Below are 15335 nucleotides of genomic sequence, written 5' to 3'. Positions count from 1 at the left end.
ATTTTTGTTTGCTAACTGTGGCAACCCTATCACCAAGGCAAATTTCACTGGAAGAAATTTGAAGCTGTCAATACAGTTTTTAATCAAGCACATAGACTTTTATTCACACTTGAAAATCAACCTTACATCATCCAGAGAGTACATATGCGGTCTCCAGCTCCTTGTTTCCCATTGGCCCTCAGCCCATTCCAATCGGCCTCACAGAGCCCCATCACCCCATGGAAACAGGTGTCTTCATGGTCACCAGCACGTTCTTTGTTGCCACACCCAATGGACACTTTTCTGTACTCATGTTAACATCTCAGCCGCATTCTGCAGTGTTGACCTTCTCTCTTTTGAAAGAATTAGGCTCTGGCTTCTGTGACCCCTTCTCTGTCCTGGTTTTCTACTTATCTAGCCACTAATTCTCATCTCCTCTATCAGATCCTTCTCCTCTAACTCCAAATTGGGAACTCCTCATGGCTTCATACAAGGTTTCCTCCATCCTCCTCTGTATCAACACTGTCCAATAGAACTCTCTGTGACGATGGACATGTCCTCTTTCTTTTTTTTTTTTTTTTTTTTTTTTTTGAGACAGAGTCTCGCTCTGTCACCCAGGCTGGAGTGCAGTGGCCGGACCTCAGCTCACTGCAAGCTCCGCCTCCTGGGTTTACGCCATTCTCCTGCCTCAGCCTCCGAAGTAGCTGGGACTACAGGCGCCCGCCACCTCGCCCGGCTAGTTTTTTGTATTTTTAGTAGAGACGGGGTTTCACCATGTTAGCCAGGATGGTCTCGATCTCCTGACCTCGTGATCCACCCGTCTCGGCCTCCCAAAGTGCTGGGATTACAGGCTTGAGCCACCGCGCCTGGCCGACATGTCCTCTTTCTGCACCATCCAATGCAGTAGCCACTAGCTACATATGGCGACTAGGCACTTGAAATGTGACTAGTGTGACTGAGGGATGGAATTTTAAATTTTATTTAATTTTTTAATTTTTTTATTGAGAGTTCCACTCTGTCACCCAGGCTGGAGTACAGTGGCACAATCTTGGCTCACTACAACCTCCACCTCCTGGGTTCAAGCGATCCTCTTGCCTCAGCCTCTGGAGTAGCTGGGATTACAGGCGTGTGCTATCACGCCTGGCTAATTTTTGTATTTTTTGTAGAGACTCGGTTTCACCATGTTGGCCAGGCAGGTCTTGAACTCCTGACCTCAAGTGAACCGCCCACCTTGGCTTCCCAAAGTGCTGGGATTACAGACATGAGCCACTGTGCCCAGCTAACTTTTATTTAATTTTGATTAATTTATATTACCACATATGGTGAGTGGCTACCATGTTAGACAGTACAGCTCTAGATTATCTTAGTAGGTAAGGTACTATTGGCTTTAAAAAGCAGCTTTATTCTTATGATCTCCTGATATTTATCCACATCTGTAACCCTCCACAGAGCTCCAGGATTGTGTCCATCTGATAGCTTCAACAACTCACAAGCATTAAGGGACCATAACTGTTCTTTTCTTAGCTGTCAATACTTCAGGAATGGTACCACCAGTTACTCAGTTTGTTGAAGCCAGAAAATGAGAGTAGTTCTTTATTTTTCCTTATTCCTTACTATCCACACCTAAATCATAAGTAAGTTCCACGGATGTTACCTCCAACTTACTTTTTTTTTTTTATAGGCACCCTATTTACTTTTATTACCTGGCAGGATTTGCAGGATAATTGCCCAGAACTGGCATATTGATCCAGATTTTTACATTACCCATGACTTTTTGTCTCTTCCAAGCTGCAGGAGATCACTACTTGATTCAGGGAAATAAGCAGGGTTAGTCACAGGTTAGGAAATCTGCATGGGGACTGTGTAGACAAAGTAGGAGGCCAGTCATCCCCAAGGGGCTTTTATTGGCTCTGCAAGTCAAGCTTGATTCCTTAAAGGGAAGCACACTTCTAGTCAAAGCTTGGGTAAGACAATCAAGTTTCTCCAATTGTGTCTTCAGACTTCTATTGGTGTAGTGCATGCAGTTAACTCCTGTTTGACATTCATGAACATTTCAGCTTTTCATGAGTCCTGCACGTTTTTTCTCTATTCCAATGTTGCACCCCTCAAAGCTATTAGAAACGATCCCAGATGGGGCCCTAAAATGAAGCAGCGTCATTATCTGGGGTAAATATCCGAGTTTCGTCGTCTCACACCTGAGGAAATTGAAGACGCGTACACACAAGAAGTGAGTTTAAGAGCTCAGGTTTAATAGGCGAAAGAGAGAAAGGAGAATAGTTCTCTCTCCTGCAGAGACAGAGGCGCTCCCGAGTGGGTCTTCCCCAATTACATTTTGAGTCTGTCTACTTCCTTCCATCTCCACCGCTACTACCATCTAGTCCAAGCCACCATTTCTTGCCTGGACTACTTGCAGTCATCTTCCTGCTTCCTAAACCCAGCTTTAATCCAGTATCCATACAGCGTCGGGATGATTCCTCTCAAAACATAAATTGGATCATGCCACTTTTCTGCTAAAAATTCTTCAGTGGTAGGCGGGCTCGGTGGCTCATGCCTGTAATCCCAGCACCTTGGGAGGCCAAGACAGGTGGATCACGAGGTCAGGAGTTCGAGACCAGCCTGGCCAAGATGGTGAAACCTCATCTACTAAAAATACAAAACTTAGCCGGGTGTGGTGGCATGCGCCTGTAATCCTAGCTACTCGGGAGGCTGAGGTAGGAGAACCGCTTGAACCTGGGAGGCGGAGGTTGCAGTGAGCCGAGATCGCGCCACTGCACTCCAGCCTGGACAACAAGAGTGAAACTCCGTCTTAAAAAAAAAATTCTTCAGTGGTTTGCCATGGTTCTTGGAATAAAATCTAGATGCCCTGTATTGGACTTCAAGGCTCTGAGGCCTGCTTTCCATTTCAACCCAATTCATGCCATACTTCTCCTATCAGTGATAAGTTGATCGCTTGTTAACTTGACACCCATATGCATCTCCTTAAACCATACTAAATTTCCAAATAAAGACATGGTAGCTCAGCCTAACATGATGCAAATAACACAATGTAACTATCTGCATGCAACTGAAAATGCATTAATCTCTTTTCCAGAATTCAGATTCCAGGATTTCAACATTTGGAATTTTAATCTTTTGGGATTGTAGTTTTTGAGATTTTAGACATTACGGATTTTGATCTTTCTGGATTTCAACATTTGGGATTATGGCATTCAGTATTGTGTCTTTTGGGATTATGATGGGCACCACCTAAAATCATGGGTTTGATGTGTTATTTATATCTTTCTCTATTATACATTAAAATAAGTCAGTAACTATTAAATATTTGTGGACTGTCTAGACTCGCTCTGTACCCCATGGGACCCTTTTACCACACATTGGGAAACGATTGTGTCAGGGCCTCCAGTATGTCTGCTTACTCCCATCCCCGGCCCTTCCTCCCCATCCTGCCGGGATTCCTCAAGTCCCACATTGGAACACTTAGAAGCAACAAAGCTTGCTCTGTGCCAAGAGCAATGCTTAAGTATAAATGCAATTTTATTGATAAAAGAGTAAAATCAAAGCCGATATAGTGTATTGGCTAAGAACAGGGAGATGACCTGGATTCAAATCTTGGTCTCCCACTCGCTCTATAACTAATTTCACCTCCTCGGGTAGCTCAGGGGACAGCTGTGAGGATTAAATCAATTACATCAATTAATGTATGTCCAGGGCTTACAATGTCTGACACGTGGTAAATGCTGATCTATATATTAGCATTTCTTAAATGTTCTTTATGTTTTGAGACAGGGTCTAGCTCTGTTGCTCAGGCTGGAGTGCAGTGGTGCTATTTCAGCTCACTGCAACCTCTACCTCCCGGGCTCAAGCCATCCTCCCACCTTAATCTTCTGAGTAGCTGGGACTACAAGCGTGCGCCATCACACCCGGCTAATCTTTGTATTTTTTTTGGTAGAGATACAGTTTTGCCATGTTGCCCACCCTGGGCTCAAGTGATCCACCTGCCTCAGCCCCGCAAAGTGCTAGGATTACAGGTGTGAGCCACCATGTTTGGCCAGTAAGTACTATATAAATGTTAGATATTATAACTTGTGAGTTTTGGCAATGGAAGTTCAAAGAAAAAAGTAACCAATGAGTGTACTAAGCATCTTTCCCTTTGAAAAAAATTGGTTGGTTAGAAACTCACAGGAGTGTACTCATACCTACTTAATCTTTTGGTAATACTGCATGCATTTGTGATGTTTGAGTATTAAGCTTTTATGAATTAGTTGGATAATATAGAATGCTCAATGATTTAAAATGGCATCTGACTTACTGCAATTTAGCTATACAAATTGATTATTCTATGCAAATTTGAGGATGATACTTCTAGGCACCCCCCCCTCAAAAATATATTGCTCATGTAGTTTATCTTTATTTGAAAACAGAATATTTTCACTAAACATTAGTGAATATTGGGAGCAGTGCAAAAGTGTCTGTATGTGCACACGCCAAATGTTTTAAAAAGCCTTTCTGTTATGACAGAATACAACAACAGGTATTTCGCAAATAAACTACAAAACAGTCAAACTAATACTTTTTTTTTTTTTTTTTTGAGACAGGGTCTTGCTCTGTTGCCCAAGCTGGAGTGCAGTAGCACAAAGATGGCTGACTGCAGCCTTGCAGCCTTGACCTCCTGGGTTCAAATTATACTCCCACCTTAGCTTCCCAAGTAGCTAGGACTACAGGCATAGTGCCATGCCCCGGGGTCTCTCTCTGTTGCCCAGAGATGAGGCCTCTCTCTACTGCCCAGGCTGGTCTCAAACTCCTGGGCTCAAGCAATCCTCCTGCCTTGGTCTCCCAAAGTGTTGGGATTACAGACATGAGTCACCTCTCTCGGCCTATTTAATATGTTTTCATGTTTCATAACAACTGTTTCCCAGATCATAATATGAACAATTTTTTTCCTATTTCTGTTTTGAAGTAAGTCAAGAGTTGGCTTCATTACTTTAAAATGTCCTTGTTACATTTAATTGAACATTATCAATTACCTTTATGAAGAATAACAGAGGAACCATAAAGCTATATTTTAGCAAAACATTTTAATTCTGATTCTGAAATCTAATCAGAAAAAAATGTATTTAGTACAATGATAATCCATTAAATACAAATCACTGTTAGGCTGTCTCTGTTATGGAAACTATCATGTTATGAAAAGGTATTCAGCTAATATGAATCTTTTAAAAACAACTGAACTTTACCATTGCTAGAGATTTTTTGAAAAGCTGCAGATATGTATGTTGGAGATAAACAATCAAAATTACTTCCTGAAGCTAGTTTAACAGGTTCTAAATGCTAAACAAAAATTTCATGAAATGACTCAGGAGATAAGACTCTAAAAATTTCTTCCTGAAGCTATTTTGGCAGCCTCTGGGGATGTGAAATTCCCTAAGGTGCTCTAATGGGAAAAACCCTAGAATAAGAACCAGAATCCTTGACTTCTACTCCCACTAGTAAGCTAAGTGAATTTAGGTCAGTATTTAACCTCCTCCAGTTTGGTTATTTGTTCGTTTGACAGACTCACACTTTCCTGAGTTACTTCTATGTTTTGTAGCCAGTTTCAAAATGCTGTGTGAAATTTCCCATATTATCTAAACATTTCCAACTGATTATTCTCTCAGCCACTCAGCCTTTTTACTACGATCTGTGTTTCTTTGCACATAAGGTGAATCTCCCCACTCAATAAGAGATCATTGCCATTTCACATTTCCCTGCCTCCTGCCTGCATGCACACTGCTATTATGTTGTCCCCTGGATTGTCTTTCAAAAATCCTCATTGTTATAGGTAAAGAAGGGACCCACTCTATCTGAGTAACTGATTGCACAGCCCAGCCCAGACAGACAAACATCCCAAGTCTCTGCTTCATCTGTCCTAGAGGAAACTGGCTCATGGGGAATAGCCACAGTGGGTCTGATGGCCCGGCAATCTCCTGCACTTTTCATAGGAAGTGGCCCTGAAGGAGAGGTAGCCCTGGTGACTGTCACTGAAGGACCCCAGGCTTCTGGATAGACAGACATCCCAGTATCTTCAGGAGCATAGTTACAGCTCGAAAGGCTCTTCAATTCTCGCACACTGTCACTGTATTTCATAGCAGGGGGCTGGTAGGCCTGGTAGGACACTTTAGTGGTGGTGGTAATCACAGTTTGTAGGGCAGGGGCACCTGGTTGCGGAGTCGTGAGGTACCTGCAGGGAAGCTCTGGGTTATAATAAGGGCGAGTGGCCATGGCCTGAAACTGCCCATGGTCAGTCCTCTCCACAAGGCTGGGTTTTCCAAGGGCTGGTTTCCAGCCATGCTGTTTGTTGGTGAAATCAAAGCTTCTCTCACAGCTGCTGTATGAATTGACATTATATTGTAGTGTGTTCAGATGAACCCAGTCTGTGTCATTAGGGATACTGGTGGAATCCTTACAAAGGGTGGGATATGGGCTCGAATTTGTATAACCAGGGTTTGCCAATTCATAGCTGCAAGGTGGCCTAGGCAAATAGATTCTTGGGCTTGAGTGTTTCTGAAAGGGTGGCATTTTGTCTCCTTGAAAGATGGCTAGGTCACAGGTAGCTTTGTAAGAAACAGAGTTTGGGAAGGAAGGGCAAGGCTGCCCTGGAATAGGGAAGCTGGTTTCAGTAGCTATATCAAAGTCTTCTGGATTTTCCAAGGGAGGTATGTTGCTGAAATGACCACTGCTGTCTTGATTTTCTTCCGCCTAGAAAAATGATACAAACACAGACACATGCTATGCAAATCGTGTGGACACCTTCACCTGTAACAATAGCCAACAAGTAAGTAAAAACAGACATCCATGTGCTGGGCTCTGTGTTGTGAACATGGCACTGCCCAGGTACGTGATTTAAGCACATGGTCCAAGGGTTGCTAAGCTCGAGCTCTCTCAGACATAAATACCAACAACTGAATGAGGAAGGTCCGTGGTAGCCAGGTAGGATGCTTCTGAGTGGCAGATGGTCCAGTTCTCACCCATACTGTGTTCCTAATAATGGAGACTTAGGAGCAACACAGGCCTGGGTTCAATTCCTGACTCTGTCCCTCACGAATTGTACAAGCCACTTAACCTCTCTGAGCCTCAGATTCTTCATGTTAAAAATGGAACTTAATAATAGTAACCTCTTTATAGGGTTTCTGCAACCATTAAATGTGTGAAACTCTTAGACCAGTGCCTGGCACATAGGAAGTGCTGGAAAATGTCAGTTTCTGTTATCCTTACACTAACACTCTGCCTGCTTGGCAAGCTTTGGTTGAAAAGGAAAACTGAATTAAATTGCACAGACAAATTTTATCCATTCTTATGGATGAAATAATGGAAAGGAGCCTCTCAAGGGTGCACTGATAACTTCCTGTTGGTAGGCACATATTTCTGTCTTTATTACTGTTGCATAATCGCCCTTATATTAGGATGTCAGCACACTGACATATAAGGACTGTATCATTGCTTGTAGAGATTGTTGCTTTTTCTTTTAAGGAGAAGAAGGGATTAGAAACCCTATCCAAATGTTGACTTAATGATATTTTGTTACAGACTTATAATTTTCATATGAAATCAAACCCTTGTAATTAATGTATGACCTTCATATTTTGCATAATGATCAGCGTATCTTGGGATGAAAATGAGCTGAGACCGCTGTGCACTGTCAGCTCCCTGTTACCTTGGATTCTCGAATTCTCTTTTTCTGGGGTTGGTAGAAAGAGGCCATTTGTCTCTTGATGGCGCTTCTTCTAGCTTCCGTCTCCGATTTGCTTTCTGGTCTTGGGTGATCATGAACTCCCTTGGCCTGCAATAAGGAGAAAATGAATCATACATTTGTGCCTCGAAAGGAAGCTGACAATGTTACCCAAAAATTGATCATGCCTTTCCCAAGATCTCAGGTGTTTACTTTTGTTTCTTTCAAAATGACAGAAAAAAAAAATTCTTGAACAAATAAAACAGCCTCAAGAATTGACATCTTAAAAGATCACCTGCAATCCCTTTACTCTGTTGAAAGAATTATAACTATAACTTGGTTTACCATCTGTGGACCTTAAAGAGCACAAAGTAGTGAGCAAATTTCTAGGCTCCCGCTAGGTCCCTGGGGAGCTCTAGCACCTATTTCTGGCCACTGGGGCTGTATTTTGTTTGGCCCAGGGTTCCCAAGGCACATGACAGGGTAGTTTGGCCTTTTTTGGTCTGATGAAAAGTATCCATCACAACTTGTGTTCTCACCTGACCTACCTGAAAAAAGATCGCATTGCCATCAAGCCGCCAAAAGTTGGTTACGGGGTATCCGCTGTGCCCTCGACAAGGAATCAACTCCAAAGCAGAATGACAGTTAGGGCATGCCTTCTCTGCAAAGTCCGGAAGGGAGAAATATTAACCCTGACCCCAGACCCTTCTGAAGAAAGAAAGGGCAAATGAGTTGGGAACAAAGAACTCATGCTTGGGCACAGTGGCTCACGCCTGTAATCCCAGCACTTTGGGAGGCCGAGGTGGGCAGATCACCTGAGGTCAGGAGTTCAAGACCAGCCTGACCAACATGGAGAAACCCTGTCTCCACCAAAAATGCAAAATTAGCTGGGCATGGTGGCGCATGCCTGTAATCCCAGCTACTTGGGAGGCTCAGGCAGGAGGATTGCTTGAACCCAGGAGGTGGCGGTTGCAGTGAGCTGAGATCACGCCATTGCACTCCAGCCTGAGCATCAGAGGGAGACTCCATCTCAAACAAACAAACAAAAACAACAACAACAGAAAGCTCATGGCTCCAAGGTCACCCTCTCCCTGGCCCCGCATCCTCACTCTGCTGTTTCAGCCGTGCCTTGTCGCAGATGGCTGGCCGCAGCTGCAGGCGGGAACCGTCGGGCAGGGCACAGGCCTGTGCACACACCACCACACCCAGGCACGACTTCTTGAGGATGCGGCCATTGTGGTTGTTGGTGTTGCGCATGGCCCAGCCGCTCAGGTGACGCTGAGCCTTCTTCTCATCACTGCTGTAGACGAAGCGCACGTAGCCATCAGGCCACTCTCGGAACTGGTCGAAGAGGGCCAGCTCCTAGAAGAGTGCAGAAGTAAGGGTGGTCAGTTCATCCAGTCCAAACTGCACACATTATGCTCTAAAATTTCTCCAAGCACATTAGGATAAAAACGTGTTCCTTTTAAATCCGGTAATGTCAAATCCCAAAATGCCACTCTTTCTATATAAGACTTCCTGACAACCAGGTAATAAGTAATGTTTATATAGTGCTTATCTGTTAAATGCTATACATGTATTAATTCATCTAGACTTCAAGTTACAGGCAAACAATTATTTCCAATTTACCAACGAGGACATGGAGGTCCGAGAGGTTAATCAACTTGCCCAAGGTCACGTCACACAGCTAGCAAGATCTGGCTCTAGGATTTACACCCTGGCAGTCCCATTCCAGAGCCTGTACTTCTTACCACTATATTATATCACTTCTTGATGTGTTTAAATGTTGAAAACATTTTTAAGTTAAGTATCAAAGTACCAGGGGAAAAAGTGATTGGAATGTTCTATCCCTGAAATGTAATTTAACTGGTAAATATCTTTAAGTCAGTGCATTTTCTTCAAAAGCTCTTGGCTCTCTATGCCAAACCTGTCAGTCACATTAGCACCCAGAGTAATGTCAGAGAGGAAAGAACAGCTTCTCTCCCTACTCTCAACTTGGCTCTCCAAGTTTAAAAGGGTACTGCAATGAAGGACTTAAGCCATGAGCTTTGGGGTGTGGGTGAGCTTGCCTGGCACTGGACTGCTCCCCAGAACAATATGGGATTGTCATTCTCCTCAAAAGAGCCACATGACTGAAATAATAAGTTATATCTAAAATACTGAGCATTGCTTTAGTAGTCACATTTGGTAGTCTTTGTCAATTTAATGCATTATTTATACTGCAATAAATGTCTCTTTTGCATGTAAGTTTCATTACATAATCACCCTTTACTGAGCACTTCCTTTTTTCTTTTTTGTGAGATGGAATCTCACTCTGTCACCCAGGCTGGAGTATAGTAGCATGATCTCAGCTCACTGCAACCTCCGCCTCTCAGGTTCAAGTGATTCTCCTGCCTCAGCCTCCCGAGTAGCTGGGACTACAGGCGCATGACACCACGCCTGGCTATTTTTGTATTTTTAGTAGAGATGGGGTTTCACCATATTGGCCAGGATGGTCTCGATCTCCTGACCTCATGATCCACCCACCTTGGCCTCCCAAAGTGCTGGGATTACAGGCATAAGCCACCGTGCCCGGCCACTGAGCACTTTCTTTTATGTAATGTTTAGGGCTGCTTTCACACTACAATGCAGAATTGTATTGCAAAGCCATATTATGCAATATATATAATTCTCACAACATCTTTGCGAGATGGACATCTTTACTCTTGTTTACTAAATAAGGAAATGAAGGTTCAATAGATAACCTTTCACAGTGGCATAGCTGGAGTATAAACAGAAGATGGGTAGCAGCCAGACCCAGCAGCCTTGCTGGTGTGATAAAAGCTCAGAAGAGTGTGTCACAGTAGTAAGCCATTTGCATCTCCTCCCCACTCCTGCCACTCAGGAAAATTAGATCAAACATTTGCAAAGCCAAAGTATTCACAGTTGGAAAATTCAGACTTGTATACATCACGAATACTGCACATTCTAACAGTAATAAGGTAAATGAGTGATTTTATTTCCAAAATTACAAAGATATTGTTGAAATCATTATTACTACCATTAGGTATTATTTATCTTTTCTCTGAAATATTACAATTGACATAAATTAGTACATCAATGTAAGGTAAGACACAAGTGAAATATATAATGATGTACTATCAACTCCAAGCTTACGCTAAATGCCAATATCTTTGTTTTAAAAGTGAATATTTTAACTTAAGGATCTTAGTAATGAATTGACAATTTTCCAGAAAATAGCCTTTCTTTGGTTCTCCCTTAAGGATGTAGACTAGGCCCCCATTGCCTCACACGAGCTACTGAGGTAGTGACCCCGGCAGTGAAGCCGCAGAGACTGTATTTTAAAAATCAGAATAGAGGATGTCCAGGATTGGGTTTCATTTGTTCTAAAGTGTTGGCATGTTGTGTGTGTACACTCCACCTGAACCTGATCATAGACCTGGAGGAGAGTTTGAGATGGTTATCTCACTCTACCACTTGATGACAAGTCGGTAAGTAGCCTGAGACTAAGGCAAATTCAAGGACTCTCTCAAGGTCATACAGGTAGTTTAACTCGCTCACTCGGTTAGCCAGAGCAGGGCGATGCTAAGCTTCTTCACTTCACTATGTCCCAGTGTGCCTGGCCCTTACACATACTTCCGCTTAACAACCAGTCTCCTAAAACAAAGTTCGTATTTACATAGGAAGTCTACCAAATGCTTGAGAGATGAACCATAATTACATTATTTGGATGTGATTTTCTAAAATGCAAGATATGATTGTTTCCTGTGAAGATGTACATGGACAGAAACAGAATGAGATGCACTTGCTGTACTGTGGTCCACTTTCATGAAAGTGGTACCATGTGACTCTAAAGTAGGCAGACTTTAAAACAAAGGAGTGGGCTGGGCACGGTGGCTCACGCCTGTAATCCCAGCACTTTGAGAGGCTGAGGCAGGTGGATCAGCTGAGGTCAGGAGTTTGAAACCAGCTTGACCAACATGGAGAAACCCGATCTCTACTAAAAATACAAAATTAGCCAGGTGTGGTGGCACATGCCTGTAGTCCCAGCTACTTGGGAAGCTGAGGCAAGAGAATCCCTTGAACCTGGGGGATGGAGGTTGCAGTGAGCGGAGATCACGCGATTGCACCCAGCCTAGGCAACAAGAGCTAAACTCCGTCTCAAAAAACAAACAACAAAAAAACCCCAAACAAACAAACAAACAAACAAAAACAAAGGAGTAAAACACACCTAATCTACAAATGTGTGGATCCAAAAAAGTGCTGACCTCTTTGAGAGGCGACACAATGTTGCAATGAATTACTATTCATCTGAACACCTATCAGGCACATTTTAGTTGCTGAAAAAATGACACATCTCTTTTATTCCTGTGCCACAATATTGCTGGAAGCCCACATTTGTAGATGGTTGGGAAGCAACTCTCATTCTACACCCTCCATCCCCCACTGCCCGGACTTCAGAGTCACTCAGTTTTGGCCCAAACCAATATGACCAAGCATAATTGGTCATTCTCTGGAACTGGCTTCAAACCACTTCATTCACCACTTCATCCATCCCAGTTCATACTTTGGACTTGGCTCCAAACCATTTTTGCTTTATTGAAATAAAGCAAAATACAACGAATTCACTCTAAAAGAACGATGATTTGCTTGTCATTAAAGAAGAAGTAAGTTTTGGGGACAGATGGCCTTGTTGGTATGACTATGGTGCCTCCTTCCTCTGGGCAGTCAGGAAGGTCTGAACAAATTGCTGAAGTCGGGCTATTTGTTTTAAATTTAGGGCATTAGATTCACTTTACAGTTGTACCTCATAGTTTTGCTGTATGAGAAGCAGTGGTATTTACACCTGTTTAGATTTTCTCGTTAGCTTTCTCATGGATTTAAAGTAAATGAATAAGGAGAGGCACCTGATTTCTACCTTGGTTAATGGGAAGTGAAAGGACAGGCGTCTCGCTCTCCCCAAGACTGGGAATGTGGAGCCTGATCAACATTTCCTGCTGCTTTCCGTGTAATTTCAGGCAAGCACAAGGAAATTGCTGGGAGAAGACACATTTCTTCTTCTTTCTTTCTTTCTTTTTTTTTTTTTTTGAGACGGAGTTTTGCTCTTGTTGCCTAGGCTGGAGTGCAATGGGTCGATCTTGGCTCACAGCAACCTCCGTCTCCTGGGTTCAAGCGATTCTCCCGCCTCAGCCTCCCGAGTAGCTGGGACTATAGGCATGCTCCACCACGCCCAGATAATTTTGCATTTTTAGTAGAGACGGGGTTTCTCCATGTTGGTCAGGCTGGTCTTGAACTCCTGATCTCAGGTGATCCGACCGCCTCGACCTCCCAAAGTGCTGGGATTACAGGCGTGAGCCACCGCGCCCCGCCGAGAAGATACATTTCTAAACCCAATTCAGCCTTTTGTGGAGTCCAGTTCTCTTTCTACATTTGAGGGGGTCTCAGAAACCCAGAAATTGTGTGTGTGTGTGTGTGTGTGTGTGTGTGTGTGTGTGTGTGTGTATATGGTCCGTCCGCAGACTCTTCAAGAACTGGAATGCCATTCTCCCTCCCTCCTTCGGATGGACAGCGCCCCGCGTGCCCGCACACACCTGAGGCATCTGCGGATCGTTGATGTCCCAGCTGAGCTGCATCCCGTAGGAGCACACGCCGACCATATCCTGCACCGCGGCTGCCGGCATCTGCCCAACTCGCTCGCGCTTTCCGCCCAAGGTTCTGAAAAATAGAAGACAAAAAGAGAGGTGCGCCAGGTGATTTTTTTTTTCTCCTCTTTAAAGAAGAAAGTGGGGTATGTGTGTGAAGGGGAGGGGCAGAGAGAGAGAGAGAGAGAGCGAGAGAGAGAGAGAGAGAGAGAGGTTGTTTAGAAATCTGGAAGTTGGGGACAATGGTTATCGACCCGGGCGGGGCCCTGTCCTCGGCCACGGTGCTGAACGGTCTCCACCCGAACGGTAGCATCGACGTCTGGCAGCTGACCCCTCCTTTATAAAGATGCATCTCCGGGGGGCTCCGCCCTGTTTCGCCTACCTGGCTAGCGCCCACGCTCCAGGGGCCGGTCACCCCCTCCACCACAGACCCAGGAACGGAGGGGGAGGTTAAACTCAGCCCTGGAAGCAAAGGGAAACTGCAGCCAGGGGGTGGGGGTGGAGAGGGTAAGTTGGAATGTATCCTTTAAGTTTAAAACCTTTTTCTTTTCTTTTCTTTTCTTTTCTTTTCTTTTCTTTTCTTTTCTTTTCTTTTCTTCTTTTTTGTCTCACTCCGTTGCCCAGGCTGGAGTGCAGTGGCGCCATCTCGCCTCACTGCAACCTCCGCCTCCCAGGTTCGAGCGATTCTCCTGTCTCAGCCTCCCCAGTAGATTACAGGTCCGTGCCACCACGCCTGGATAATTTTTGTATTTTTAGTAGAGACAGGTTTTCGCCATGCGAAACCCTTACCAAGCTGGTCTTGAACTCCTGACCTCGGGTGATCCGCCCGCCTGGGCCTCCCAAAGTGCTGGGATAACAGGCATGAGCAACCGCACCCGGCCTTTTTTTTTTTTTTCTAAACGCATCCAGCTTCCCTGATTTCGGAAAGGGGCTTAGATGGAGGCTTTGGAAGCAGAGGCTTTCCAGCAAAGTCCCCTGAGAGTCAACACTCAATTCCAGTAGAGCATGGGAACCGTGCGTGGGCCCCTCTGCCGTCCGCGCCTTCCCTACCCTGAATAACCGTGCCCACGCCTCCTAGTTACGTGTCAGCCCATTTTGGGCCTCCACTGCCGGCTCTTCCCCTAACTATTGTGCGTGTCTCGGAGTCTTCGCTCGGCTGTTTGGGATGTGTGAACGGGCGCCACGCCTCCGCGTATGCTCGCTAGCCCAGGAGCCTTCACGCTCCCGGGAACTTCGGAGGGACCTGGCCCTGCAGGAACGGAGTCCTACAAAGTGAACCCGGAGGAGGTGGGGGGAAATGAGCCCGGGGTAGGTGGGAGCCTGGGGAAGGAGGGAAAGGGGAGAGAGGAAAAGTCCCGAAGAACTCCTAGCTTTCTCCACTGCTTTGGCTCCCTCTGGGTCTCAGCTTCCTTATCTGTTAAATAAGGGGTTGTGGTTCGGCGAGCTCTCAGTTGCCACCCACCTGAACACAACTCTTTTTGAGACGGAGTCTCACTCTGTCGCCCAGTCTGGAGTGCAGTGGTGCAATCTCAGCTCACTGCAACCTCCGCCTCCCAGGTTCAAACGATTCTCCTGCCTCAACCTCCCGAGTAGCTGGGACTACAGGCACGCGCCACCGCGACCAGCTAATTTTGTATATTTAGCAGAGACGGGTTTTCACCAAGTTGGCCAGTATTGTCTCGATCTATTGACCTCGTGATCCGCCCGCCTCGGCCTGTCAGAGTGCTGGGATTATAGGCACCGCGCCCGGCTCACAACTCTTTTAAAACTCTTAAAAAACAAACAAACAAACAAACAAAAAAACTTGACTGATATAGTCGTGGAAACATCACGATGAAATTGCATTTACTCCATTACAGTCTTGGGAGGCTTTGGGGGATTAGAGAATCGTGGTGGCGCGGGGGTGCGCAGGACAATGTGGGTTTTCAGGGGCTGGGACGAAACCTTCCTCATCTGAGCAGCCGTCTCGCCCAGGGCTACTACGGCACTTGGAGACCCTCAGTTAAAAA

General features: G+C 44.9%; 1 protein-coding gene across 1 annotated transcript; it reads right to left on the bottom strand.

Annotated features, from left to right (window-relative positions):
• Positions 1-5037: 5037 nt before the first annotated feature.
• GCM2 (glial cells missing transcription factor 2) lies at positions 5038-13431 on the bottom strand. Its single transcript, XM_010357153.2, has 5 exons — positions 13276-13431; positions 8794-9046; positions 8233-8345; positions 7670-7795; positions 5038-6714 (listed from the first exon to the last, which is right to left on the bottom strand). The coding sequence occupies exons 1-5, from the start codon at positions 13363-13365 to the stop codon at positions 5776-5778; spliced, it is 1521 nt and encodes a 506-aa protein (XP_010355455.2). The 5' UTR covers positions 13366-13431; the 3' UTR covers positions 5038-5775.
• Between the last annotated feature and the right edge of the window lie 1904 nt (positions 13432-15335).

Source organism: Rhinopithecus roxellana, chromosome 4, assembly GCF_007565055.1.
Source record: "Rhinopithecus roxellana isolate Shanxi Qingling chromosome 4, ASM756505v1, whole genome shotgun sequence".
NCBI lineage: Eukaryota > Metazoa > Chordata > Mammalia > Primates > Cercopithecidae > Rhinopithecus > Rhinopithecus roxellana.
The sequence above is the reverse complement of the archived record's forward strand: the minus strand, read 5'-3'. Positions and strand labels throughout refer to the sequence as shown.